Below are 26055 nucleotides of genomic sequence, written 5' to 3'. Positions count from 1 at the left end.
AGTTCACAACGCCAGGTGCGACGAGGCAGGCTGTAGCGCCATCTCCTAGAAGAAGTTGTGGTTGCCTACTAGTATGCCCACGGGTATGCAGGAGTGGTTGAACAATGTGTTTGAGTGGCTCCCGATCGGAATACATTTCTTTTTTTTTTTTTTTTTTTTTTTTTTTTTTTTTTTTTTTTTTGCTCGTTCTTGGGCTGAGTGTACTAGTACACATACACCGCCTCCCTCAAATCGCCAGGCGAAGCATTCCTTCCTTTTTACAACGGTATTCCCGTCGAGACTGCGGGCAAGCAACAAGACGTAATTAATCCGTACTGCCGAAAATGCGCAAAAACAATGCTAGATTTTGAGAAGCCTTCGTATTTACATAGGCACACGTCTACCTACGCAGCAGAGGAGGGCAAGGAGGGACGAGGTGCCCTGCGTCGTAACCACATCGTCCACTGCCACACTTCCTCCCATCCCGCACTCTCCAGACGCCAAGTAGAACTCTTGGACCACCCACAGCGAGCTGCGGTGGCATTGGTAGAAATTGTTGACGCGTCCTCTTGCCCAAGGGACTTGGCATCGGAGTTTAGTGCCGACATAACCACAGCAACGCCCTCAATCTCCGACAAGAAACAAAAGAACAAAAATCAGCGCACATAGGGGGAGTTGGAAGGAAGGAGGTTGACAAAGCCAGCAGCCTCCTTCCCACATCATCGTTGGTGCTGAGAAACACCGGCCGGGGAGGGGGGCCACGCTGACGAAGCCACGTTAGCAGGGCACTGCCAACACCGTCCAACTTCTAACTGTACGGATTAAACTACTGATCCTTTCAGGTCAGGAGTCACACCATATGTACATACATACATATATGTATGTGCTCCGTAGGCATCCATCCAATGGTTAGATCATTGGAGCTTGCATAGAACCACAGAACAACAGATAGCGACGCTATTCAAAAGCAAAGAAGGAGGACTGGCTCAAGAAGCCTCCCCATCGACACATAACCCAGCCCTTAGAAATCATGACAATCCAGGCACAACCAAGGAGACGTTGGTAAAACCCTGATAGTACACCTCCAAATCCGCCAAATACAAAGCGACACCCGCCCCTTATTTCTTCTTGGCCTCGTGGACAGCGTTGATGATCTTCTCGACGACAGAAGGATCCGAGAGCTGGAAGAAGGGAATTCATGTCAGTCGAAGCCGAAATAAGGAAAGATGGTGGGGAGAAGGGTATGGCACATACCGTGGTAATGTCGCCGAGTTGGTCCTCCTCGCCAGCGAGAATCTTCCTCAGAATGCGCCTCATGATCTTGCCGCTGCGCGTCTTGGGCAAGTCGGGGACGATGTACACAGCCTTGGGAGCTGCGAACGGCCCGATGCTCCTGCGGACCTGAAGGATGAACTCCTTGCGGAGAGCATCAGACGGCTCGTTGCCGTCCTTGATGGAGACGAAAGCGTTGACAGCCTGGCCCGTGAGCTCGTCCGCGACGCCGACGACAGCGGCCTCGGCAACGGCGGCGTGCTCAATGAGGGCAGCTTCGATCTCGGCGGTCGACAGACGGTGGCCGCTGACGTTCACGACGTCGTCGACACGGCCCCGGATCCAGTAGAAGCCCTCGTGATCCCGGCCGGCACCATCACCGGTGAACTTTGTGTGCTCGTTAGTCTATCTGCCGGCCCTTTCCTCAAAGTAACGAAATAAAAACAAATAACACCGCGGGTACATATATATATATACTCACATAGTAGCCCTTGTAAACATTGAGGTACGTCTCCATATAACGCTTGTGGGCGCCCCAGACGGTCCGGGCCATGCTTGGCCACGGCTGCTTGAAGGCCAAGACGCCCTCGACATCGTTGCCGTGGATTTCCTCGCCCGAGACGGGGTCGATGATGGCGGGCTCGATGCCAAAGAACGGGAGAGAGGCGGAGCCGGGCTTCGTCGGCGTCACACCGGCCAGCGGAGCGATGACGTGCGAGCCGGTCTCGGTTTGCCAGTATGTCTGCGGCATCGCAAAACGGTTAGGGGCCGGCGGAACGAGGGAAACGGCCAGGAGCAGGATTTACTCACGTCGACAATCTGGGACTCCTCCTTGCCGACCACTTCGAAGTACCACTTCCAGACCTCTGCGGCGATGGGTTCGCCAACGGAGCCGAGCACGCGGAGGTGTTTCATCTCGTTGCGCACATGCTGGTCACCGGCGCGCTTGAGCAAGCGCAGGGCGGTCGGGGCGACGTAGAACTGCGTCACCTTGTGCTTCTCGATGATGTCCCAGTAACGCGAGAAGTTGGGATAGGCCGGCGTGCCCTCGAAGACGACCGTCGAGACGCCGAGGAGCAGGGGGGCGTAGACGACATAGGTATGACCGGTGATCCAGCCGACGTCGCCGCCGCAGAAGAAGCGGTCGCCGTCGTGGATGTCGAAGACGTACTTGCCCGTGGCCGCGGCGCCGACGAGGTAACCACCGGTCGTGTGCATCATGCCCTTGGGCTTGCCGGTCGAGCCGGATGTGTAGAGGAGGAAGAGCGGGTCCTCGGCGCTCATGCGCTCGGGCGCCATGTACGCGGGCCACTTCTCGACCTCCTCGTGCCACCAGACATCGCGGCCCTTGGTCATGGGGATGTCGGCGCCGGTGCGCTTGAAGACGAGGACGCCCGTGACGTCGGGGCACTGCCGGAGGGCGTCGTCCACGATCTTCTTGGTGCCGATCAGCTTTCCGCCACGCTTGCCCTCGTCCGCGGTTATGACGACCCGCGAGCGAGCGTCGAGGACGCGGTCGCGCAACGAGTCCGCCGAGAAGCCGGCGAAGACAACCGAGTGGACGGCGCCGATCCTGGCGCAGGCGAGGATGGCGATGACCGCCTCGGGAATCATGGGCAGGTAGATGGCGACGGTGTCGCCCTTGCGCACGCCCAGGCTCTTGAGGACGTAGGCGACGCGCGAAACCTCGCGCAGGAGCTCGCCATAGGTCACGGTCCGGCCATCGGTCGGCTCGTCGGCCTCGTAAATGATGGCGACGCGGTTGGGATCCTTGAAGGCATGGCGATCGATGCAGTTGTACGAGGCGTTGATCTCGCCCTCGAGGAACCAAGCGACGTCACCGTTGACGAGAGAGCCGCTCCTCACCGTCTGGAAATCCTTGTGCCAGGTGAGCAGCTCGCGGGCCAGTCTCCCCCAGAACTTGTCGGGCTCTGTGATGGACTCCTTGTACAGCCGCTGGTATTCCTCGAGACCTGGGGTCGGGCGTGTTAGCGCGCGATGTCACGTCGCGGGGTAATTTCGCCCAATTGCCGGCCGCAGGGGGCCAAGGCAGAGAGAGAGGGGCAGGCAGCGGGGCTCGGGGGATTTGCGTACCGCTCAGATGAGGCTTGCTTGGGTGCTCTGCCGCGAATCCTGATTAGCCCTGCTGCTTCTTGGGGTTTCCATCGAGCCAGATGACCCCGCAGCGCATCTGACTGCATCTCTTCTTGGCGCACTCACTCTCGAGCATCTTCTTCGGGGGATCTGGAGGGAACAAAATAAGGCCGCGTTAGCTCCACATTTTCCGTCTTCCGTACTTTGCGAACTCATCAATTCGCCGGAGTGATTTTTTTGGCCTCAAGCTTACGGTAGGTGTCGACTTCATGAGCCTCGGCCACCACGGGGGCCTTGGCAGCGTCTTGAGCCATGATGGCGGCGATGGAGGGGTCGGAGTCGGCTTGGCGGGGTAAGGTAGCGGCTTTTTGCTCGGAGGACACAGGAGGTGGTCGGTGTTGCGTGCAAGCTCAGTGCGATTCACAGAATGGCTACAGATTGAGCGCGGAAAGAGGATGGAGAAGTCCGGGAGAGAGAGAGAAAGAACAGAGGGGAAGCGGGAGGTTGAATAATCCGAGCAGCGGGCGGAGGGGGAGTGAGGGAGGGGGGAGCGACGCTTTTGTACTGTACGTCTCAACAGCGACGATCGACCGACGCATACCCGCCTGGAAGGGCCATCTACCCCAGCGATCCTGCATGGGCGAGGGCGAGATGCATGCTCTCCATCAACGCGTGGGGACACCTTCCCCATCGACTGCGCCCGGTAGCGGTACCTGGCATCACCTACACTACACTAGGGGTAGCTTCGGCCGGGATGGTGGGGTAATCGAGGTAGTTTAACCAAGGGCAACTCAGCGCAGGTGGGCCATGGAATTCCCTCCGTCCGACGGCCCCCCCTCCAACCGCCATCCATGTCATCCACGGATGTCGCCATTGTTGGGCCCGTGTAGCCGGAATGGAGCTCGATGCTTAGGTGAGTCTGGGCGCGTGCGCGAAATAAAGCTTCTTTCCGGAACCTGCTCTCCCGAAGCCCTCCGATTATTTGCGAGCGGTTTCGGGGCCGGGCACATTCGCCGTCTTTTTGCTGGTCCCAGCTACCTTTCGACTTCTTCAACAAGCTCTAGTTGGGTTGGCTGGCAAACCCATGCTCTTGCACCAGGTAGGTGAGGTGTTTGAGCTGCGAGAGAGGGTTGCAGTGCACCCGATCACAAGCACCTCGTGGAAGGTGTTGGTCCAGGTTGCAGTTCACGGGGGGCTGCCTAACTTGGGGGTTGGTTGCATTACTACCTAGCAAGGAACTTGCCCCGGCCGAGCACACCGGCGACGACCTCGACCCCTTTTTGGCAACTCGAGTTGAATTAGTTGGGTAAGTTTGGAGGAAACCATCTGCGCACTCGCGGTTTCCAGTGTTCCACTGGGTCGTAGACTTGGCACGAGAGGATACAGATTACTCCGTACTCCGTACTGTATTTCGCGCCCTCGTTTCCCAAGAACTGAATGCGTTCCTCTTCCAGACAGCGAATACAAACTAATGGCAACCTAAAGATGCCTTCACACTCGTCAAAAACTCTGACGGTATTACTCTAAGCCACCTCGGGAACCACATAGAGTATCACGGAATGCCAACACAAACCCTCTTTCATCAACGGCAAAATGGAACGGGATAATGATTGCAGATGGGGAGCTATCCGCGGGGATCCTGACTAGCGCATGCTTCAGTCTCCACACACGAGCAACTCGTTCGGGTCCGCGCTGGGGGAGGGGCTATCGGCGGCGGACCGGTTGGCTAACGACGTCCAGGGTGCCGTTCTTTGATTGTTCGGTTGGTCGTGCCTACCAGTTTCATTGAGGCCTTTCTTTTGCTTTTTCGATTAGGCAGAGGAGAAAAAGACGGCAATGACAATATTGAGAGCGAATTGGGAACAGCGAACTCGGTTTTCCTATGCGTTGTCTGCCTGGTAATTGACCCAGGACGCAGCGGGAAACGAATTACTCGAACCCTCTCATGCACCCGAGGAAAAGCAGCAGGGTGGGGGGTGGATAGAAGTGCGATGAGGTACGAAGTACCGATACATTGGACGGTAGTGTAGTTAATACTTGGTGAACGCACGCACGCACAAGTCCGCACGTTCCACTAGTTCCAGATCCAAAGGCTTCCATCCTCTCCTCCGCGAGCTCGTCTCCCCGCATCTGCCCAGAACGACCCTGGGCAGCAATCAATGCCCCAGACGCCGCATTCGTCACTTGCAGAGCTCGATCCGGCAATGGGATTGGCCTGACGCACTCCCGTACGCGAATCAGAATACACTAGTTAACGGGCTCGGCGTCAGAGGATTGGTTTCCTCAGCTTCTGCCCCGCACCCGGTCCCAAAAAGACTCAACCCACAACAAGCCCAAGCCCCCCATGGTTTTGCGGGCCTCCCACATTACATTACATTCCATTTCTTGACAGATGACGAGAAATTCCAAATCACCGTTTTCCCAAATCACCGGTTTACCCGTCACACAACGCTACAACACCACCGCAGGAAGCCAGCCAAAACCAACCAGGGCAACGAGTTCGCCTGCTGTTTCGAGCGGCGCTGAGCACTGGCGTCTCTATTCTCCTGGAGCATGCGAGAGCTCGGATCGCATCGGGATGGGATGCCCGGGAGCCGGAGGTAAACCACCTGCGAGTCCCCTTTGTCCAGCGATTGCCTCGGGCAACTCGGGGCTGCTCGGCTGCTACGGAATGCGTATGGTATGTACGGACGTACATACATACAATAGTTACAGTACAGTAATAATCGATCACAGCAGAACGTTTGTATGTACATACATATATGTAAGGGCTGCTGGCTGCTTGTTCTCGTCGAGAGAGCTTGGCTAGGACTCCCTTTCCACAGACCCGAGGTGGGTCCGGGGCCCCGAACATCAGTAGCGATCTCCGTTCCCGCAGGACCGAGTCCCCCTCTAACTTATTATTATTATCCCTGCATCATGCGACTCCAGGCAACCATGGCGGCCGCATCCTCGCATTGCACCAGGTGACTAACCGAATGCGCCCGCGGCCCAAGCCAGCCCTTGGTCCGATACGTCATGCCATTCCTCGCCCCGTACGATGTGGGCTATAATATTCGTTGGCGTTTTGGCTCTTTCCCTACGGTAGGGCTGGATATACTAGTAGATAATAATGAAGGCACCCATGCGCGATGCCAGGCATACAGGAGCCATACAGGAGGAGCACGTGTCGAGGTAGCACCTGCCTTCCCCATGGGATGAACTCGGCGGTTCCTGCTGGGAGGGTTATATAACAGTAATTCTGGCACGAACGTGTCCCCCTGCGCTGTTTGGTGGATACGGCACAGCTTCCAGGCAGCCGTGGGCCCGATATATCTGACGCCATCCATCCGTCCGCCGCCTCAGCGCTTGCGGCACGACGTATGGTTCTCTCCCCCTTCCCTTTGCTTGGCTGTCGTAACCCCCAACCCGCAAGTCGCCGCAGTGACTAGCCAGTCACACACACAAACACACACACACACACTGACACTGGCATTCATCAAATCTGAAAATGGCATAAACAGCCGACCACTTTTCCCATCATAAATTTTCCAAAATAACGGGAATAAAAGGTACATACATACATGTACATACAGACACATGGCCGACATACATCAGTTGAGTGCCAAGGTCATTACCAGTAACGAAGCAAGAGTAGCGCGTGCAGAAGAAAAAAAAAAAAAGGGGGGGGGGGGGGATATAAACCTGAGCGTTCGACCAAAACGCAACAAACAGTCCGCTGCGCTTGAACGGATTCTGACGAAAAAAACTCGAGGGGGAATCAATGAGTCGAAACAATAATAGAACGGGAAGCAAGACGGACAAACAGGGGATCCAACCAAACAGAAAAATAAACAACCAGATAAGAGTAACAAAAACGTAAAAAGATAAAAGAAAAAAAAGAATGGAGGAAAAGAAGAGGAGAAATTCATCAAACCAGAACAATCTTCTCTGCTCGCTCTCGCTCTATAGAAGCAGGAGCAGCAGCGAAGACAAGAAGAAGGAGGCAAGAATGCAGCTCGCCTTGTGAAAATCCATGCTCGCCGTGAAAGTCATCTCCCATCTCTCCGCCATGGGGCGCTTTTCGTCCCGAACCAGACCAATCCCATCAACTCGGAACCGTTTCAAATCGTTTTTTGCTCTCCTCCTTTGTTCCCACATCCACCACCACCACCACCATCACCAACGCTATCACCACCACAACAAGCGCCAAGAAGACACCACCGCCACCGCCACCGCCACCAACCATAGCCATGGCCCATAGCCAGAGCCGCAGCTCCCTCCCTCTTAGAAGCAGTTGAGGCTCCCCTTCTTCTTCTTCTTGGAGATGGTGTTCATGCGCTCCTCGAGGTGCGCGCGCGCGATCTCGGCGTCGCGCCGCTTGCGCCGCTCCTCCTCGACCTGCTGCAGGCTGTACCGGTGGAGGTCCTGGTCGGCCGCCGCGGGGGGCCGCTCCTTGAGCGCCTTGACCTCGGCCTCGAGCTCGCCGGCCCGGCGCCGCCACGCCTCGCAGTCGGACTGCAGCGCGTTCTGCTGCTGCTCCAGATCCGTGAGCGCCTCCTCCAGCGTCGCCGTCAGCTGCTTCTCCGCCCGGAGCGCCTTCTCGATGAGCCGGATCCGCGCCTCCTGGTCCTCCTGGATCTGCATCATGCCCGCCGTCGCCGCCGCCGACGACGATGGCGACGACGGCGAGCCCCCGCCGATGTCCTTGCTGGGCGGCCGAGGGGTCGGCGAGGTCGTGCCCGGGTTGGAGCCCGACGTGCCGTTCGGGAGAGGGGGCAGCGGGATGGCCGGCGGCGGGGACGGGAGGGAGGCGACCGAGTTGCTCTTGCGGACCTGGCCCGTAAGCGAGTTGGAGCGCTGCGGACTCTCGGCCGACTGCACAGCGTCCAGCTTGGCCTGTGTACCGTGTTATTGTTAGGAGGGGAGAGAGAAGAGGGGAGGAGGGAGGAAGAAGGAGGAGGAGGAGGAGGACTGGTTAGGGACAGAGAGAGACAACGTACCTGGAGAGCGGCGTACTCCTCCCGGAGGGTATCCAGCTCGGATTGCAGCTTGGCCTTGGCGGCGTTGGCCTCCTCCAGCTGCGCGTTTCGCTCCATCTGCAGCGTCGACAGGCGATTGCTCGCCATCTGTACCTGATCGTAGTTGTTCTGCAGCTGGTCCTCGAGCTCTTCGACGAGCCGCGAGTTCTTCTTGTTCTTGGTCTCGAGGTCCGCCACCTTCTTCTTGACCAGGTCGACCTGCTCCTTGACCGGGCAAGAAGGATTCTTCGCATCGGCGCTCTCCCCCTCGAGAACCTCGTTCAAGCTCTCCCGGACCGCCTCGAGGTCGCGCATGACCGCGTCGTTGATGTTGGACAGCTCCAGCACGTGGCTCTCGAGTTCTTCCCTCCTCTCCTGCTCCTGGACCAGAGCCTTCTGGTACGAGGCGAGCTGTTCGATGCGCTCCGAGATCCTCTCGACGCTGACGTCCAGACCGAGAGCGAAGGCGACCTGCGTGGCAACCTTCATGAGCTCTTCCCGCGCCTCGGTCAGATCGCCCTCGAGCCGGCTGATGCGACCTGCGTGCTCGGACTTGAGGGCCGCTAGCTGCGACTCGAGATCTTGCTTCGCAGACGACTCCAGCTCCTCGATCTCCCGAGCGTGCTTCGACTGCAGCTCGCTGATGCTCTCCTGGTGGGCTCTGATGGTCTCTTCGTGATCGGCTATTTGAGCTTCCAGCTTAGCCACCAGCTCCTTGTGCGCCTCGAGTTCCTTCGACGCCTCGTCACGGTCGTTCGCGGCAATCTCGAGCAGCTTCTTGGTCGCCGTGTGCTGCTGCTCGACCTCGGCAACCTTGGACTGGTTGCTGCTGATGATGCTCTTGTACTCATCGATCTCGCTCCGCAAGAAGTCGACCAGCTCCTTGTGCTTGGCCTCGGCCTCCTTAAGCGCCTCCTCTTCCTCGGGTCTCTTCCGCTCGGCCTCGGCCAGCTGCTCCGAGACGGCCGCGACCTGGCTCTCGAGTTCCTTGATCGTCTTGGCCATCTGCTCTTCCGTCTCGCGCATGCTCTGCAAGGCCGTGTTGTGCCTCTCCTCCCAGCCGGCGAGCTCGGACTCGAGCTCCGAGATCCTCTTCTCGCGCAGCTCGAGCTGGGCTGCCGACTCCTCCGAGGCTGCCCTGGCAGACTCTGCCGCCTCCGCCGCCGCCGCAGTCGCCTGCTTGAGCGATTCCTGCAACTCGGCAACGGCCTCGGCATCGGCTGTGGAGTTCTCCGCTGCGGCGAGAGAAGCCTGCTTCATAGACTCTTGGAGCTCGACGGCCGCCTTGGCCGATGCCCTGGCCTCCTCTGCCTCGAGCGTGGCCTGCTTCAGCGACTCCCGCAGCTCGGCCAGCTGACCCTCCAGTTCCTTCTCGCGCGCGGAATGCGCCTCCTGCATCTCCCTGATGCGCATCTCGCTCTGCTCGAGCTGCTCCCGGAGGGTGGATACCATGGCCATATCCATGGGGGAGGTCGCCTTCAAGCTGGAGCGCTCGCGCGTCAGGCCCGAGATGATGGTCATCTTCGTCTCCATCTCCTTCTTGGCTGTCGCGACGTCGGCCTCGAGCTCCTGGATGCGCTCGGATCTCGAGTGGAGCTCGTGCATGGCCGCATTCAGGTTGAGCTCGAAGTTTTGCATCACATCCGGCTGGTTCTCAAAGTTCTCGGCGGCAATGTTCCGCAGCGACGCGAACGACCGGTGAGCGCGATCGATGATCATGACGTTCTGGCTGGACTTGCGGCGGATCACCGGGGTGTTGCCCTTTGGCGACGACGCTTCGCTGCTGGCCGCCTGGGCCTTGGCGACCTCCGTCTTGAGTTCCTCGACCATGTCGAGGGTGTGCTGGTGCTGTTCTTCCAGCTGGGCATAGCGCTCGGCAAGCTCCTTCTCGGCAAGCTCTCTCTCGGCGGCAAGCGCCTTGAGTCTCTCAACCTCCAAAGCAAGGGCATCCGCCCTGGTCGGCTCGGCCGGCCCAGATCCGGCGGCATCCTCGGCCTTGGGCACCACCGCAGTCTCCGCGTCGGACGCTTCCACGGTGGTAGCTGGAGAATCCAATGCCGAGGACAGTTCGGACGAGAGCGACTTAGAGGAGAGATGCGCGCCGTCCTTGGTGGTGTCGTTAGTCCTACCATCGGAAGAGAAGGAGTGCGGCCGGGTGAAGGGCGAGGCCACCGAGAGCATCGAGTCCCTCGGGCGTTGCGGGTGCCGCGACTCGTCCACCACATCCTGGAGCTCGGCGAGGGCACGGAGCGCTTCCTCGTACTTGGCCTGGAGGAGCCCGTACTCGTTAAGCGTCGTCTCGTGCTCGACACGCAAGCCGAGAAGCTCCTGGGTGACGGTCTCGAGCTTGTCGGCAACGAACTTGGACTGCGCGGGGCTGGCGGCGTACTCGGCCTCGCGAGTCTCGGCTGCCGGGCGAGCGTGCGAAGGTTTCGGCGTGGTGGCCTCCGCGGTCGTCTCCGCAGTCGCGTTCTTCTGCGTCTCGGCCCCATCCTCGACCTCCTCCGGGATGTCTTCCTCCCCCCTCTCGGGAATCGCCTCCTCCTCTATCTGGCTGTGTCGGCTGACGTAGCTCTGGCTGCGCGAGCGCTGGGCAATGCTGCGGCTGGCCGTGCGCCGATGGCCGGTGCCGGTGCCGGTGCCGTTGCCGTTGCCGTTGCTCAGTCCGTTCGCGGCGTCGGCGGCTGGCGCGTCTTGCTGGATATTGTCGAGCTCGTGCAAGAGCGAGTCCAGCTTTCCTAGGCTGCGCTGGCGCTCGATAACCTGCTCTAACCTGTCGATCTCGCGCTGCATGAGCTCGGCATCCTGATCCGCCTCGGCGAGGCGCTCTTCGAGCGTCGAGATGTAGTCCTCGCACGTGGCCTCGTTCTCGCGCAGGCGGCTGATCTCCTTGCGCAGCTCCTCGATGATCATGGCGTTCTTCTCCTCGCCCGACGTATGCCCGTCCAGCTTGGCCTCCAGGTCGTGCAGGTAGTGTTCGGTGCTCGCCTCGCGGTCCATCATCTTCTGCAGCCTCGCTTGGAGCTGGTTGTTGATGGTCTCGGTGTAGGCGCACTTGGTCTCCCTCTCGAGAAGGTTGCCTTCGGTGATGGCCAGGGTGGCCCGGGTACTGGTGAGCGAGTGCTCCAGCGACTGAATCGTCTTCTCGTACTCGAGCACAACCTGCTCCACCGCCTGGGCAAAGCTGTTAGAGCGGTTGAGTCGCTCGGTGGCACTGTCGCCCTCCTCGTGGTTGTGCTGATTCTCGGCGGCCTCCTTGTCCCTGGCCTTGGCCATCTCCGCGATGAGTTTCGCGTGGCGCTGGCTCAGGGTCTTGTAGTTCTCCTCGGCGTCTAACAGGCGGTTCTGGAGCTCGACCTCCCGCTCGCTCTGCCGCTCGGACCTCTCGCCGGGGGTCAGGGCACGGCGCTCGCCCCCGCTCCTTTCCGCACTCCGGATTTGCTCCCGCAGGAATGCCACCTCGGCCTTCAGGCGGTCGATGATGGCCTGCTTGTCGCCCTCCTCGACCTGCTGGATCCGGGGCTTGCTCTGGATCGCCCGGGCCCTCTGCGCATATTGCACCGTGTTCAGCGTCTCGCTGAGGTGGAACTCGGCCGGCGTCACGCAGGCGATCATGTACGTGATGGCGTTGCCGCCTAGCGAGTCCTGGAGCAGGCGGGTGAGCTTGGAATCGCGGTACGATACGTGAGCGCCGGGCTGACGAGACGACAGCTGCGAGATGACCTTGCCGAGTGCGGCGAGTCCCCCGTTGATCGAGATGCCTTCCCTGGCGCGCTCGCCCTGGGCGCCCGTGTTCTTGAGGCGCTCGCTCCCGGCCAGGTCGACAAAGTGCATCTTGCTGTCCGTCGTCACGAGCGTCTCGCCTCCGGTCAAGGCTTCCAACGGCATCGAGAGCCGCCTCTCGGCGCCTTGGGCCGTTTGCAGCCTGTTCTTCTTCTGCACGAGGTTCAGGGTGAAGACGGCGTGGGAGCGGGACGACCGCGCGTTGATGGCTGTCGCATCGGTTTGCCGGAGGGTAGAGCCCTGGTTCAAGACGCTCATCAGCTCCTCGACCGAGTTGACCTCGACCTGGCGCAGGCCGGTGAGGATGATGTTGCCCCTGACGTCCTCGCGGATGGTGACGGTGGCTCGCTCGTGGGGTGGAACGTTGTCTGGCGACAAGAGGTCCCTCAGCTGCTCGTTGTAGATTTCGACATACGAGGCGCGCAGCGTCCAGTTCTTCTCCCCATGAGAGGGGCCGGCCGCTTGCGACGCCGAGTATCGCGCGGGTGTACGAAGCTGCGACATGGAACTCCGGTTGGGATTCCTCTTGGGTCCCTCCAGCTGCTCGAACAGCGCGGTTGCAGCGCGCGGGATGACGCCTAAGCGGGATGACGGTGCGGTTAGCAAAAGCGCGCGGGCGCGCACACAGACACACACACACAAACACAACGTCACACGACGTCGGCAACGTCACTCACCCATTGCCTCGGGATCATCTTGCTCGGCAGGGCCCGAGGTGCCCATCGTGTACGACTTGCCGGCGCCGGACTGGCCGTAGGCGAGCAGGGAGACATTGTAACCCTGGGTAAACGCGTTGATGCACTCCTCGAGATATTCCCATATCCCTGCCTGATCCACCTCGGGCGCGAATACCCTGTCGAAAACGAAAAGCTTGCGCCCCTGGGGCGAGTCGATAGCAAGGCTTGTCGGCGACTGCACATGTACCATAGACCGCTGGAAACGCTGGGGTATAAGTTCGTAGCCGGGGTCGGTCGGCTGCAAGGGAGGGCGAACTCGGACCGCTGCACAAAAAAAAGAAAAAGAAAAAAAAAAGGCTCGAGTCAGAATCTCTTATCGATCTGGAGGGGATGCAGGCGCAAGAGAGGCAGTGATTGTTGTGTGTGCCACTTACCGACTTTGACGGCCGTCTTCGCATCCTCGTCCGACGCCCTGCTTCCTCCCCCGGCTCTGCTCTGCATGCTCATGCGGCTGTTGCTCCTCGGTGTCGGACGGATCATGGCGCTCATGGGTCGCGGAGGTGGTCCGCCGGGCGACGCTGGTGGTGAGCTTGCCATGTCGTCGGCGTCTGGGAAGGGAGGAGAGGGAGGGGGCGGCGAGGGTGGGCGTGGGTTGACCGTGAACCTCGAAGCGTGTTAAAGGGGTTCGCGTATCGGTCGATATGAGCCGGCGCTGTGGGACTGGCCAGTTGCCTTTTCCCGCCGGCGGTGGTCGCTCGCTGCACAGGGAAAATCGCTGGAGATGCGCGATCGACGGGACGAACCGCACTGGACTCGATTGATTCTCAAAATGCCCGCAGCAGAGGTCAGCAGCAACGGCCCCGCAAAATGGGTTTTTGCTCTGGGGCATACACGAGGGGCCTCATCTGCGTCCCTCCAAAAAATCGAGGATTCTGCGTATTCCCGAGTGCGGTCCGGCTATCTCTTGGGAAAAACGCTTTTCACTGTCTGGGGGGGTTCGTTTGGGGGCGTTCCCCTTGTTTATTTGATTGCACCGACCGGGGTGGCGCAAATTACCAAACGCATCCCCTGAAGCTTCGCTGGGGGGTTCGCTCGATGGGGCGGAAACCCTGGGCTCGACCGGGCTGGCGATAACCTACTATGCAAGGTACCGAAGCTAAACCCCAAAGACCTGGTAGCGTCCTCCGTAGTGTACTGTACGGATTACATACATACTGTAGTTACTACTCGGTACACTACACCAGGAAATACACTCCACTACGTGATAGTCCAGCCCTCAGTTGCTAACCTCCGGATGGAAGGTATGTACCACTTCCCGTCACAACGCAGAATCAATTTCTACTATGTAGGTAGTCAGGTGGTTGGGGTTGTTTTCTTTTTTGGGACACTGGCTGCATCGAGGTCTTCAAGACTTTTTTTTTTCACTGCACTTAGTGATTCTGTGCTCCGCAGCATCTTCAGCAAGCCAAATCCTGGGCCTTAAGAAGGGGGAAAGAAAAGGAACGGAAAAAAGAAATGCGAGGCAAAGGAGGCACTGCCCACGGTTTGGTCGCCCGCTCCTGTCGCGAGGTGATTCGTGGTTTGAGCGTTTTGGGAGCCAGGAACTGGTTTCGTATGGGGTTCCTACAAGCGCCATCTCCAGTGGAGGGTCGTTGGTGGGCCCCGGTTCGCGCATCCGGGAGTCGGTTTGTGGAAGAGATGGGATGAAGCGCCCGACCGGGGTTAGCGGCCGTGCGCGCACGACGCGCAGCAGTGGGACGAGAACCTGCTTGGCTCCAGGGACAGACAGGTCAGATTCGCCCACGCCTCGGCTTCATCGTACCGTACTGTGGTGCGTTTACTGTGTAACCCGCACAAGTGCTATCATCATCACATGCCGCGCTCAGCAACCGAACACGACCTTACAAAGCTACAAGACATCTACAATTCAGGGAGTGTATTGTATGGTGAAAGACACCAATGGCACGAATGGCAGAATGGTCGCAGAAAAGGGATCGTCGTCGAGCTTCGTCCGTTTTGAAAAGCGCGGGGCAGCCCGGATGTAACCGTCCTACTCAAACAGCATTGACAAGCCAGTTAGATGCTGCACTGCGAGTATGGGGCTCTGTGTCTTGATAGGCCGACGGTAGTTTGAGAACACATCCTGATGCATGGAGGAGCTGCACGCCTTGACCTTTTGACACGGTGCACGGCGCTTTATCTCGAACATCGCAGGGAGCACTAAAGAAAAAAAAGTTGACAATCCATCATGGCACCGAATCGAGTATGCATCTACTGACTCCGTTTGTAAGGTGTACATACATACCTACATGTGCCGAGTATTCGTGTAACTCCACGGTGTCCCTCGCAAACGGCTTCGTCCCAAACCGGCCAGGTCCGAACTCCCGACTTCCGAAACGGGCATTCAAGCAGAGTCCTCGCAACCGTGCGCGCACTAGGCCAGACCGAGATATTCGCCGCGACGATCCGTTCGGTACTAGTAGAAGCGAGCGCAAAAGGCTTCGAATTCGAAAGCTTGGTCACAAACGGGGATCGCGAAAGCAATCTGGGGGTCCGAGTTCTCCCCACGTGCGGACTTGCCGAGACATCATGTAGTGGAAATCCATACTCGTAAGGTAAACCTCGCACAAGAACAAACGGGAAGACGTGGGTGTCGTGCATCAGGTTGGATTTCATAATCCGTACGGAGTACATACCTACATTCCAATGCCCGAGCTACTCCGTTGTACCAGAAGGATTTGCATCCACGCAACGCGTTCTCCGTAATGCGTAGGTACATACAATGTCATCGCACAGGTTCCACTGGTGACGATGGTTCTGCGCGGCGAGGTCACGTGATCTTGCGTTTGTTTCGCGCCTTCCGTCACGCTTCCTGCGCTGGTTGCCATGCAAACGCGCAATAGGGGCAGGCGTTCATCACAGCGTGCAGTCAGCAATGCATGATTGAGGCACTCGCTGAAGCACAAAACGGTCCACCTATTTTCTTTCTTTGTCTATTTCTTTTCAACAACTTGGGATCGAGTGTCATAATACACCACATAGGGTATTCTTGGCCCGGCGTTGTGTCGTACAATGCCTGTTAAAGTCATCTCGCTCCTTTCAAGCTCCGAGGCAGGTTCTCCTCCCCTTCAAAGGGCGAGGCAACCATCGCCACCAGGGCCGAAGGCCCAGGAAAACAGGAGGGTTGGTTCTGATAACATTCTGGCGTCCGCCCTTCCTCGGAATCAATCAGTCAATTCGGGAAGGCCCATACCAAACCGTCGGCCCGAAGTTCAAATTTCTTCTGACGATGTTTGGCTTGTTTCGGACGATGACGTCGGTCCTTCCGAAAAAGCTCATGAGGACGAGAGCGTAATTATCGAAGAACCCGCGCAGAAGAGACGTAAGCTCCATCCCAATGGTGCAAACGTTGGCAGCCCAAACGGTGTATCAGCTCGGAGCACAGCCGCGGTGCCACTTCGAGCCTGTGGGCTCAATCGTTCGAATGCGACTGCTCTTTCTCGCCTCGAGCTGGCAGAGCCCCGCCGACAATGGATCGAAGATGAAGATCCGCTCGTCAGTTCTTCTTCCCGGGTAACGGAAAAGCCACCTCGGAGGGCCCACGACCAGGTAGCCACGCTACCGTCCCATGATTTGGATGATGACCCCTTTGCTAGCTCTCCCGCCCAACTTCAGCGACACGAACATCTAAAGACTGGTAGCCGACTAGCCGTCCTGGACGACATCGACCCTTTTGCCTCTAGTTCCCCGGGACAGGTCCAGCGTCCGGCAGACTCTGCTCAGCTTACGGCCGCATGGGATCCCATATCGAGCTCTGCGCCCCTTCCGGCTTCAACTGATGATGGCTTTGGGAGGCCTTCACGGTCTCTCCGGAGAAGCCAGTCAGAGGTGGTCTTGTTGGAGGATTCCGACGACGACTGTGGAGTCCAGACAGTCTCTGATGACGATTTTCCTGATATCGCCGGCTTAGCTGCTTCAAAGCGGAAATTCGATGCATTTATCAAGACATCTGCGGAGTCGGCTGCTGTCAAACAATTGCGGACTTTAACGTCGGCAGAGACGAAGGCTGACCAGGCCGGGTGCAAGAGGACTTCGCTCGAGAAAGCGAAGGAGAAGGAGGAAAAGGCGGCCGCGCGAGAAGCGGAAAAGGAACGTAAGAGGCTCCAAAGGGAACGTGAGAAAGAGGAGAAAGCTCGGGAAAAGGCCAGGGCTGCTGCTCTGGCAGAGGTGAACAAGATCCGAACGGGCAAAAAGGTGTCAACTCCGGAAATGATCGTCGATCTTCCTATCACTCTCGAAGAGACTCTCAAGGAACAAGTGAAAACCCTTCTTCGCGATCTCGACGTCGAGTTTGCCTCATGGACAAGCCCGGTCGAGAACGTGATCAAATGGCGTCGCAAAGTTTGCTCCCGATACAACGACGAAGAGGGGCACTGGGAGCCCGTTCCCGAACGAATCGAGCAAGAGAACTACGCCATGGTACTTGTTTCAGCAGCCCAATTTGTCGGTCTTGTTCTCGGCAAAGATGAAGACGCTAGCCTCGAATACCACGTCATGCGCATGAAGGATCACTTTCCAAATGACACCATCATCTACTTGATTGAAGGCCTGGAGCTGTGGCTTCGCAAGAATCGCGGCGTCCGCAACAGGGAGTTCGTCACAGCGGTGCGTGGCGGCCTCGAACCACTAGAGGGCGATCAACAGCCCCCCTCCAGCACTCAACAGCAACGGAAACGCAAGGCTGCGGCCACCCCAACCTACGTTGATGAAGAAATCGTTGAGACGTCCCTCCTTCAACTTCAAATACTCCACGGGGTGCTCATCCACCACACCGCCATCCCCCTCGAGACGGCCCGCTGGATTGCCGTGTTCACGCAGCACATCAGCACCGTGCCCTACCGCCGTCAGCGAGACGCGGCCAACGACGCCGGGTTCTGCATGGAGAGCGGGCAAGTCCGCACAGGTGACGGTCCCCGTGACACCTATGTGCGCATGTTGCAAGAGATCGGGCGCGTCACGGTTCCGATCGCTTACGGCATCGCGGCAGAGTTTGAGACGGTCCCAAAGTTGGTCCGGGGGCTAGAGGATGGCGGTCCGCTGAGTCTAGAAAAGGTGCGGAAGAGCGTGAATAAGGACGGCGAGGCGAGCGATCGGACTGTAGGGCAGGCGGTTAGCCGGAGGATATTCAAGATATTCCTAGGGAGGGATGAGGCGAGTACAGATATTTAAGTTCATCCCAGAAGCGCAAGGCGTCTTGCGGAGTTTGGGGGGGGACAGCGCACACATCCGCGGCTAGGCGTTCGTGACATGTTGCCCTAGTTCGAACCTCGAATTGCAGACAATAGCCGTGTTAAAACATCTCGAACGGAAACAAGGCGAAATTATTACATGGCCTCACTCATATTCCTCCCCTCAAGCAAAACCTCCAAAGCATGCACAACAGCTTGCACCACCTCCGGCGTCCGGCTCTTCTTTGCGCACTCGGTCAACGCCCGAACGCCATCCGAAGCAAACAACTTCTCCTTCGCCAACTTCCCGACTTCTCCCCCGTGCGAAATCAGATTATCCACCACGACGGCGCCGCGATGCCTCAATCCCTCGCTGTCGTCACGACACAAACCCAAAATTATCTCGGCACCCCGCGGCTGCATCACGAGCTCGCGCGCGATGCCGTCAAACGCCGAGACGCTGGCCAGCGCCCCGCCCGCCGCGCTCCGCGTTTGCTCATCCTCGGCGTCGGCCATGGCGAGGATGATCTTGATGCGGGTGGACGCCTTGGCCGAGCCGTCGCCGAAGATGCGGAGCGTCTGCTCCGGGTCCTGGACCAGGTTGCAGACGAGCTCGACGGCGGCGGTGCAGACGCGGTCGTTGCTGCTGAACAGCTGCTCCTCGATGGCATCCCAGGCGGTGCTGACGATGGCTTTGCGGGTGGCGCTCCCGTCTCCGCCGGAGCTGCCGGAGGCGAGGTTGGTCAGGGCCATCAGGGCTTCGAACGTGGGCAGCAGATCGCGCGTCTCGGCGGTCGGGTCCTGGGTCAGGAGGGAGACCAGGGGGCTGATGGCGGCCTGCTCTGGGATGTGCTTGAAGACTAGCTGCGGGTTGACAGAAATGAGAATGCGCGCGAGGGCCTGGGCTGCGACGCGCCTGGGGGCTTCCTCGTTGCACGGCAGCGTGTTCCAGGCGTTGACGAGCACCCGGACGGCGCCCTGCTGGGCGAGCTGTCCGCGGCGGGATTGGGTGACGGAGAGAGAAGAGAGGATGGAAACGATCTGGAACAGGGAGGCGGCCGAGGCGGTGCTGCCGCGCCTGCTCAGGGCGGACGCCACGCCGGCTTCGAAGACGAGCTTGCAGCGCTCTGCTACGTGAGCGTCGTCGGCCAGCGGGTCCGGCTGTGGCTTCCCCGCCGCGTTAGCATACGCCTTGAGCTCCCTTAGCCTCTTCTGCTCCTCGGTCTCGGTGGGCTGGTATCGGGTGAGGTGGGCAAAGATGCTGAGGACGCCGTATTCCAATGCCGACTTCGCCGGCGCCGACTCCAAGGTTTTAACGAGGCGCTGCAGGGTTTCCTTGTCGCGTGCCACTTGCTCCCTGATGACCGGCCGCGTGGTTGCGAAGGCCAGTCCCTCCACCGCACACTGGACAAGTTCCGAACTGGCTGAAAGCATCTTTGCGAATCGTCTGGAAAGAATCTCGATCTTGCCTGTTACCGAATCGGTCTGGGGCTCGGTGCCCTGGTTCTCTGCGAGCTGAACGGGCGCTGCCTTTAGGAGGATGTCCTGCGTTAGTCGGCTTCGAATAGGGCCCTGGCTTCGGCAGCCTTGCGGGCGCACGATCGGGCGTGGGCGCTAACCATGATCTTCATCCAGACTACCGCGGCAAGGCTGCGGGCTTCCTCACAGTGCCGTCTCAGCGGCCCGGCCCCTTCCTCTTCGATCTTCAGGTCGGTCTCGGTCTGCCACATGGTTTCGACGCGGTCCTCGGGGTCCTCGAAGATGATCTCCTCCATCCAGTCGATGCAGTACTTGTAAATGGCCGCATGGCACTTGGTCTGCAGACAGGCCGCCTGGAGCATCTCTAGGCATGCCGTCTCGACCTTTTTGCTCTTCCACTTCCGCCTCATAAGCGGGGCAAGGCTGGGGAGGAAGCCCTCGGTGTGGATCAGGTCTGCCATGAGGTCATATGCAATTGGGAAGAGGGCCGTAGCGGCGCAGAAGGCGATGATGTAGTCATCGTAGGTGGCTCGCTTCATTCTGGTGTGGAAGAACTCGGTGACCTTCCGCCGGCCCTCCTCGCCGGCAGCATTGAGGTAGGCAGTCGTGCAGAGAGTGGCCTGGGCTCGTACCACGTCAGGCTGTCTCATGTCCAGGAAGCCAAAGATGGTGTCGACGCAGTCAATGTCGATGACTGAGATGATGGACTTATCATCTTCCTTGCTGAGCTTGCGGTCCTCGTTAAGAAGCTTCGTCAGCTCAGCCAGGTCAGCGGCCGTCTCCTCGTCCTCCTTGCCGCCTTCCATGAGCCGGGCAAAGAGGAGCAGCGTCTTGTCTTGTCTAGAGGTTGGCTGGGTCGCCTTGGATGACCCAGAAGCCGGGGTCGCCATGGCAGTGTTGTGTGTGTTGTGTGTGTGAGGAAACGGGAGGAAAGGGGGGATGGATGTTTTGGTAGTGTTCAAAGACTGAGCGAACAACACTGATGGTAGATCAGCGGTGAAGTCAAGATGGAAAAAGGGAGAAGCGTCTTGGCCAGTTGTGGTGGTGTTGTGCTTGGTGTTGTGGGTGATGGAGACGCCAGAGTTCCAAGGGTGAGCGTGAGCAGGGGCAGAAGAAGGATGGAGGAACACTTAGCTGTTGCGCCTGGGAATCTGGAAAGTTTTATACGAGTCGAAGGGCCAGACGTATGCAGCATGTGCTTCGCGGTGAAACGAATGTCAGTAAAAACCGGACGGGCGTCGAGAATATGCAACATCACCGAAAGTATGATAAGGTACCTTGGGTAAGGTAAGCACTGGAGTTGAAGAAGCTTTACTAGTACACACGAATGTGTAATGTAAGCTCCAGAGCTGGAGCTGCCCCTCCAAAGCGTAAATGCCCCACCAATCCAGGCCCCCACGCGTCGCCCTGAAACGGCACCCAAGGTATCCCACCAGAGTGCTCGATACCATGTGAGAGTGGGGGGGCCTGGGCCTGGGGCCAAGTCTTCACGTGGGCCCGCGCCAACTCGGTGCCTCTCGTTGTCATCAATTTTCCAGACGGCGCGTTAACGTCATTTCTGCACGCGACGAGATCGCCCACGCATTCTAATACGTGGCATGCGCAAACGGGGAAGTATAACCCAACGCTCGACAGACGCCAGCCCTGGAAAGCATTGTTCTGGACTTTTGACGAGCCGGCCTTAAGCGAAGGAGCTGGGATTGGAAAGGACTCCCGTTTTGAGGAGTCGATGTCGATACTGGCTGCGTAATAATCGCAGCAATCGCCGCAATCGCCGCAATCGCAGCGCACTGCAGTAATGCCCCGGTGCCAATCGTCAGTAACAAGGCCCCCGGTGTTGTAGTGCCAGACATTAAGCGGCACAGAGCGGACGGCTCAAGATGAACGTCCAAGATGCCGTCGATGCCTCGGAGCATTATGAGGTGTACAACACCGACGACATACCGTCGCTGTGCACCATCATCATCGACACCAACCCACGCGCATGGGCCGCCCTAAATGAAGTGCTCCCTGTATCCAAGGCGATAGCGAATATACTGGTCTTTGTCAACACCCACCTCGCTTTCAGCAATTCGAACCAGGTCGCCCTCATTGCCGCCCATAGCAACCGCGCAGTCTGGCTCTACCCAACGCCACCAAAACAGGCGGCCCCTCGGGATGTTGACATGCAAGATGCTAGCAGCAACGCCAGCAAAGCCTCCTCGGCGAACAAATACCCGCAGTTCGCCCAGATAGAAAAGTCCCTCCTCACCTCACTCCGTGCCCTGATCGACGACACCACCGATGCCGACCTCTCCACGACGACGCCTCAGATATCCGGCGCCCTCACGCTCGCCCTCGCCCACATCAACAAGACCGCCCTCTCCTTCAGCGCCTCCGCCACCGCCGCCGCCGCGCACGCCGCCGCCACGACCGGCACCGCCGTGACCGCAGGCGCCACCGTCGGCCCCGCGCCCGTGGCGAGCACGTCCACGAGCAGCGGCGGCCTCGCGGGCCTGCACGCGCGCATCCTGATCATCTCGGTCAGCGACAGCGCGCCCGCGCAGTACATCCCCACCATGAACGCCGTCTTCGCCGCGGCCCACGCCCGCGTCGCCATCGACACCCTCGCCCTGCGCGGCAGCGCCACCTTCCTCGAGCAGGCCAGCTTCATCACGCGGGGCACCTTCGTCCGCGCGGCGGAGCCCCGCGGCCTGCTGCAGTACCTCATGTTCGGCTTCGGCAGCGGCTCGGCCCCTTCCCACCCTTCCGGCGGCGCCGACCCGGGCAAGGGCCCCGCCGCCCCCAAGACGACGGCCGCGTCCGTCCCCGGCGGCGGCCCCGGCGGGCGGCGGAAGACGGGCAGGCTCGGCCTCGGCGCCAGCGTGGCCGACCTCCTGCTCACCCCCAGCGCCGACGCGGTCGACTTCCGCGCCGCCTGCTTCTGCCACCGCAACGTCATCGACACCGGCTACGTCTGCTCCGTCTGCCTGAGCATCTTCTGCGAGGTGCCCCCCGGCGGGGAGTGCCTGACGTGTGGGACGGTGTTGGCGTTGGGCGACTATGGGAAGTGCCCAGTGGTGTCGGCGGGCGGGCGGCTGGGAGGCGGTGCGAACGCCGCCAGCACTTCCGGAGCTGCTGGCGGCTCAATGGCTGAGGGCAGGAAGGAGAAGAGGAAGGTTGGGCCCAATGGGGAAATCTGAGGGAAATGTGTTTTGTTGACTGTTTGAAGGGATGGAGAATTTCAGGGGTTTCTGGCTGATTTGTGGCGAGAAACATTCCTTTTTTTTATTTTATTTCAACTTTTGCAGTTGTAGACCATGGCGTCCTCGGGGCATACAAAATCGTCTGGGTAGGCATGGCGTTAGGGAAGAGCAAAGCAAAGCAGTCGGACGTATTGCGAAAAACATTGAGCCGTGTCCCACAGATCCCTTGAACTTGTCAAACTACTTTGTTAGGTTTTGCTTGATGGCTGCTGCTGGTCGGCGTGGAGAACAACCCAGGCTCACAGAGGCCTCACCGATCCTGCTTCTGTAGTTTGTCACATGCATGAATATCAAGCAATGACATGTATTGCTAATCTATGAAGCTACTCTGGCAAAGTGCAATGTGAGTTAATCAAGGTGCAGTACCCCATGTAAGTGATGCTATCCTTTCCACTCCTAGCAACGCCTGATATGCGCCCGCAATGCCGCCATAAGTCAGTCCGGATACACTTTCGTAGGAGCACGTTATCCCAGCCGAATCCTCCGTCCGCCCTGGGCGACACGCCCGGTCTTACCCAGGCGTGACATGACACAGAGGGGTTCGCGTTCGGTCGACGACATAGACGCCAGTGCAAAAGAATCCGTGTTGTGCGCGAAGTAGAAGTAAATCCCCGTAAGGTCTTTTTTGACAGCCATGACCCCAATGGCACCGACCGAGGGCTGGTCCCTGACGCCGGGATGGTTCATGAAATCGTCCAAGATAAAAGACTCCATTATGGTATGCTCATCCTCCTCGGGTATGTCGCGTCCGCCAGGTCCGCGACGGGTGCCTTGAAACAGACGTTCGGCGCACTTGCTCGAGGCCATACACGTTGCCATGTGCTCGCCGGTACCGCTGGTAACTGCGGCGACGGATGTTGCGAAATCGTCGTCTGGATCCTCGGGCACAACAGCAGTGCCAACGCCCACGAGAGCCGCAGGCCCGGTGCGACCTTTGTGTTTCATCCCGATTCCTCCTGACGAGGATCCCGCTGCAATGTTGCCCCGCAGGTCAACCGCAATTGCCCCAACCGTATCCGTCACCATGTCCGCAACCTGTTCCACATCTACGGGACTCTGTGTGGTGGCGTGGTGTCTCTTGACTTTGCCACACGAGATGCCAAGTCCGTCTGTATCGTGGTATTCGATTTTACCATCCCCCGTATGTACCTCAGTGTCGTCACAACTTGCCGGTCCGTCGTTGACTGGACGAGAGGAGAGAGGCATTGATGCGAGATACGGTGATTCAGCTCCCAAGCCTACACGTTCTGTCGACTCTAATGATGCCGACCGGTTTCCCGGTGGCTGAGAGGCAGGAGAGGCCGAAGAATCCGCTGCTGTACGCGACGCGGATTCGCCGATGGGGGACCGGCCAGAATCCGGAGAATCGGGCTGACCCTCGTTCCATGTGCCTGTGAGAATGGCACTGGCGTGGTCCCGAAGCTGCACAGTATTAGCGGGGTTTGCGGCTTTGTCATAGGCACCCGGCGATGATGTCCTTTGGCCGCTCCAGTTTACGCCGGAATACGCTGTACGGGGCCGCTTTCGCGCCTCAGCCCTCTTCAGATCTTCGTTCCAGCGGAGGTATCGATCTTTCGCATTCCTGGAGACAAGGAACTCGTTCCGGACGATTTTCAGTGCGTGCTCCTCTGCAAACTCCTTGGCTCCCGGGCCGACAAGTATGTTGGGAGGAACCCTGCGGAGCGACAGAGGCTGACTGCTCGTATCAAGAATCTTCTTGGCCAGGGAGATGGGGTTTTTGACGCCTGAGGCAGAGTGTTAGCTGAGAACAGATCATGCAATGAGGGACGCCGCCGGAAGGTACTGTACATACCCGCAACGGCGCCACAGGCACCGCTTCTTCCGAGATGGTCGACAATGGTGGCATCGCACTCGACCACGCCATCGATGTTCAGATTGCTCCCAAAACCGGCATTCGTAATCTCCTTATCCTCGAGACATCTGATGGCCGCTTCGACAGCTTGCGTAGCCGTTGCTCCGGCCTTGAGGAAACTCATCCCGACACGAGCAGCACTGACCGTACAAATTAGATTCTTCAACTGGTGGGCTCGAATGGGCAAACTCACTCTGTGCATGCCTGAAGATGCACCTTCTCATTTGCCACACTGTGATAGCCCGCTCCTGCGTGAACGAATATAGACGCAATTGATTTCTTAGGTGCTCGGCTCCTTAGGCCCTCGACGGTGCCATCCCCCTCAGGGAAGATAGCACATTGCTCGGGAGAAGAAGACATCGTATAAGGTTCCGAGTCCGTTCCTTGGCGGAGTGTATGACAGTCTTTGCACCCTACGGGGCGAGAAACGAGATTCCAGAGACTGTCGCTGTGCGGCCGGTTGCCCCTGACAGGATTGGTTGTCTTCAGGATACCGGACTTAGGTCCGGAATCGAGCAGTTTAGGTGGCTGGATTGCGAGGAAACGAGGTTGCAACTAGGGCAGAGAGGAATGGCGGTGGATGACTACCGCGGGCATGGACGGACGGGAACGGCTCTGATTCTCGTGGTAGTGGCTATCTCTCGATGGCTGGCACGTCAAGCGCAAAGATTCTTCGGCTGAGGGGGATAAGATGACGGAACTCCGACCTCTAGGAGAAGATGGAAACCACTCCAATGAACAAAAAAAATTAGAGAGTGCATCCAACACGAACAGGACGGATCATGGTCGCTTAGAAGTAGTCGGAGAAATTTTTCCAGGAACTGGGCGAATATAAATGTCCAGGTGGTCGGATGCCGTGGTGGATTGAGTAAAACCAGAGCCGGGAGGGTTAGGTACGTCGAGGGTCTAAAGACGGTGGGAGGTTTGTCACCATATACCCATAAAAGGTAGCCGTCTGCGATGAAATGGCCGCCTGCACCTAATCTTTGGTTTTAGGTTCGGGCTTCTACTGTACAATGTGGCCGCCGAGGACCGATGTCAAACCAGGTGGGAATGAGTGGACTCGTTGTTTCCTAATTTGATGATGATCTGGGAGCGCATGCTCTTTGTTATTTAGGTGAGTGAGTGATGGGGTAGCGGCAATGGCTGACAACGCTCTTGCCTAATCACGATTCGCGGTTGAGATTGTTCTCGAGCTCGCCTCTCAATCGTGTCTCGAGAGTTTAATTGCGGTTCTTTTGGTATTGCTCTTGGCCAAAGGCGAGTTGCAACCGCGAGCTTGGGCTCAATTCGAGGTTGGATCTCTCCGAATTGGCACCAAGTCCATGCTAAGGAAAGCTGCCTTTGACCGCTTTTGAAGAGGTAGTTACTTTGCGCAGGCTCGGGTTTCAACCACCGTAGCCGGCGGGGCACCCGGTTCTTGGC

General features: G+C 58.6%; 5 protein-coding genes across 5 annotated transcripts; 2 read left to right on the top strand and 3 right to left on the bottom strand.

Annotated features, from left to right (window-relative positions):
- Nucleotides 1-259: 259 nt before the first annotated feature.
- Nucleotides 260-3839, bottom strand: MYCTH_2097501 (uncharacterized protein). Its single transcript, XM_003666936.1, has 7 exons — nt 3599-3839; nt 3472-3495; nt 3346-3372; nt 2062-3224; nt 1733-1993; nt 1234-1638; nt 260-1160 (listed from the first exon to the last, which is right to left on the bottom strand). Exons 1-7 carry the CDS (start codon nt 3657-3659, stop codon nt 1098-1100), a joined length of 2004 nt encoding a protein of 667 aa, XP_003666984.1. The 5' UTR covers nt 3660-3839; the 3' UTR covers nt 260-1097.
- Nucleotides 3840-15877: 12038 nt separating this feature from the next.
- Nucleotides 15878-18034, top strand: MYCTH_56445 (uncharacterized protein; the record flags this gene model as incomplete). Its single annotated transcript, XM_003666935.1, has 1 exon — nt 15878-18034. The coding sequence occupies one exon, from the start codon at nt 15878-15880 to the stop codon at nt 18032-18034; it is 2157 nt and encodes a 718-aa protein (XP_003666983.1).
- MYCTH_2312238 (uncharacterized protein) lies at nt 18024-20830 on the bottom strand. Its single transcript, XM_003666934.1, has 2 exons — nt 19653-20830; nt 18024-19563 (listed from the first exon to the last, which is right to left on the bottom strand). The coding sequence occupies exons 1-2, from the start codon at nt 20400-20402 to the stop codon at nt 18190-18192; spliced, it is 2124 nt and encodes a 707-aa protein (XP_003666982.1). The 5' UTR covers nt 20403-20830; the 3' UTR covers nt 18024-18189.
- Nucleotides 20831-21041: 211 nt separating this feature from the next.
- MYCTH_2312237 (uncharacterized protein) lies at nt 21042-22958 on the top strand. The gene has a single exon (XM_003666933.1). The coding sequence runs from the start codon at nt 21393-21395 to the stop codon at nt 22692-22694; it is 1302 nt and encodes a 433-aa protein (XP_003666981.1). The 5' UTR covers nt 21042-21392; the 3' UTR covers nt 22695-22958.
- On the bottom strand, nt 22959-25480 carry MYCTH_2312235 (uncharacterized protein). Its single transcript, XM_003666932.1, has 3 exons — nt 24824-25480; nt 24571-24770; nt 22959-24502 (listed from the first exon to the last, which is right to left on the bottom strand). Exons 2-3 carry the CDS (start codon nt 24752-24754, stop codon nt 23223-23225), a joined length of 1464 nt encoding a protein of 487 aa, XP_003666980.1. The 5' UTR covers nt 24755-24770; nt 24824-25480; the 3' UTR covers nt 22959-23222.
- Between the last annotated feature and the right edge of the window lie 575 nt (nt 25481-26055).

This window comes from Thermothelomyces thermophilus, chromosome 7 (assembly GCF_000226095.1).
Source record: "Thermothelomyces thermophilus ATCC 42464 chromosome 7, complete sequence".
NCBI lineage: Eukaryota > Fungi > Ascomycota > Sordariomycetes > Sordariales > Chaetomiaceae > Thermothelomyces > Thermothelomyces thermophilus.
This window is presented reverse-complemented; position numbering and strand designations above follow the sequence as displayed.

Excerpts from the sequence above, each read along its gene's own strand:
- MYCTH_2097501 (XM_003666936.1), bottom strand. The coding sequence starts at position 3,659 with ATGGCTCAAGACGCTGCCAAGGCCCCCGTGGTGGCCGAGGCTCATGAA. Across the intron at positions 3,496-3,598 it reads TCATGAAGTCGACACCTACC|ATCCCCCGAAGAAGATGCTC; the intron begins GTAAGCTTGAGG and ends TGTTCCCTCCAG. Across the intron at positions 1,161-1,233 it reads AACTCGGCGACATTACCACG|CTCTCGGATCCTTCTGTCGT; the intron begins GTATGTGCCATA and ends CCCTTCTTCCAG.
- MYCTH_2312238 (XM_003666934.1), bottom strand. The coding sequence starts at position 20,402 with ATGGCGACCCCGGCTTCTGGGTCATCCAAGGCGACCCAGCCAACCTCT. Across the intron at positions 19,564-19,652 it reads TAGTCTGGATGAAGATCATG|GCAGCGCCCGTTCAGCTCGC; the intron begins GTTAGCGCCCAC and ends ATCCTCCTAAAG.
- MYCTH_2312237 (XM_003666933.1), top strand. The coding sequence starts at position 21,393 with ATGAACGTCCAAGATGCCGTCGATGCCTCGGAGCATTATGAGGTGTAC.
- MYCTH_2312235 (XM_003666932.1), bottom strand. The coding sequence starts at position 24,754 with ATGAGTTTCCTCAAGGCCGGAGCAACGGCTACGCAAGCTGTCGAAGCG. Across the intron at positions 24,503-24,570 it reads TGCCTGTGGCGCCGTTGCGG|GCGTCAAAAACCCCATCTCC; the intron begins GTATGTACAGTA and ends ACTCTGCCTCAG.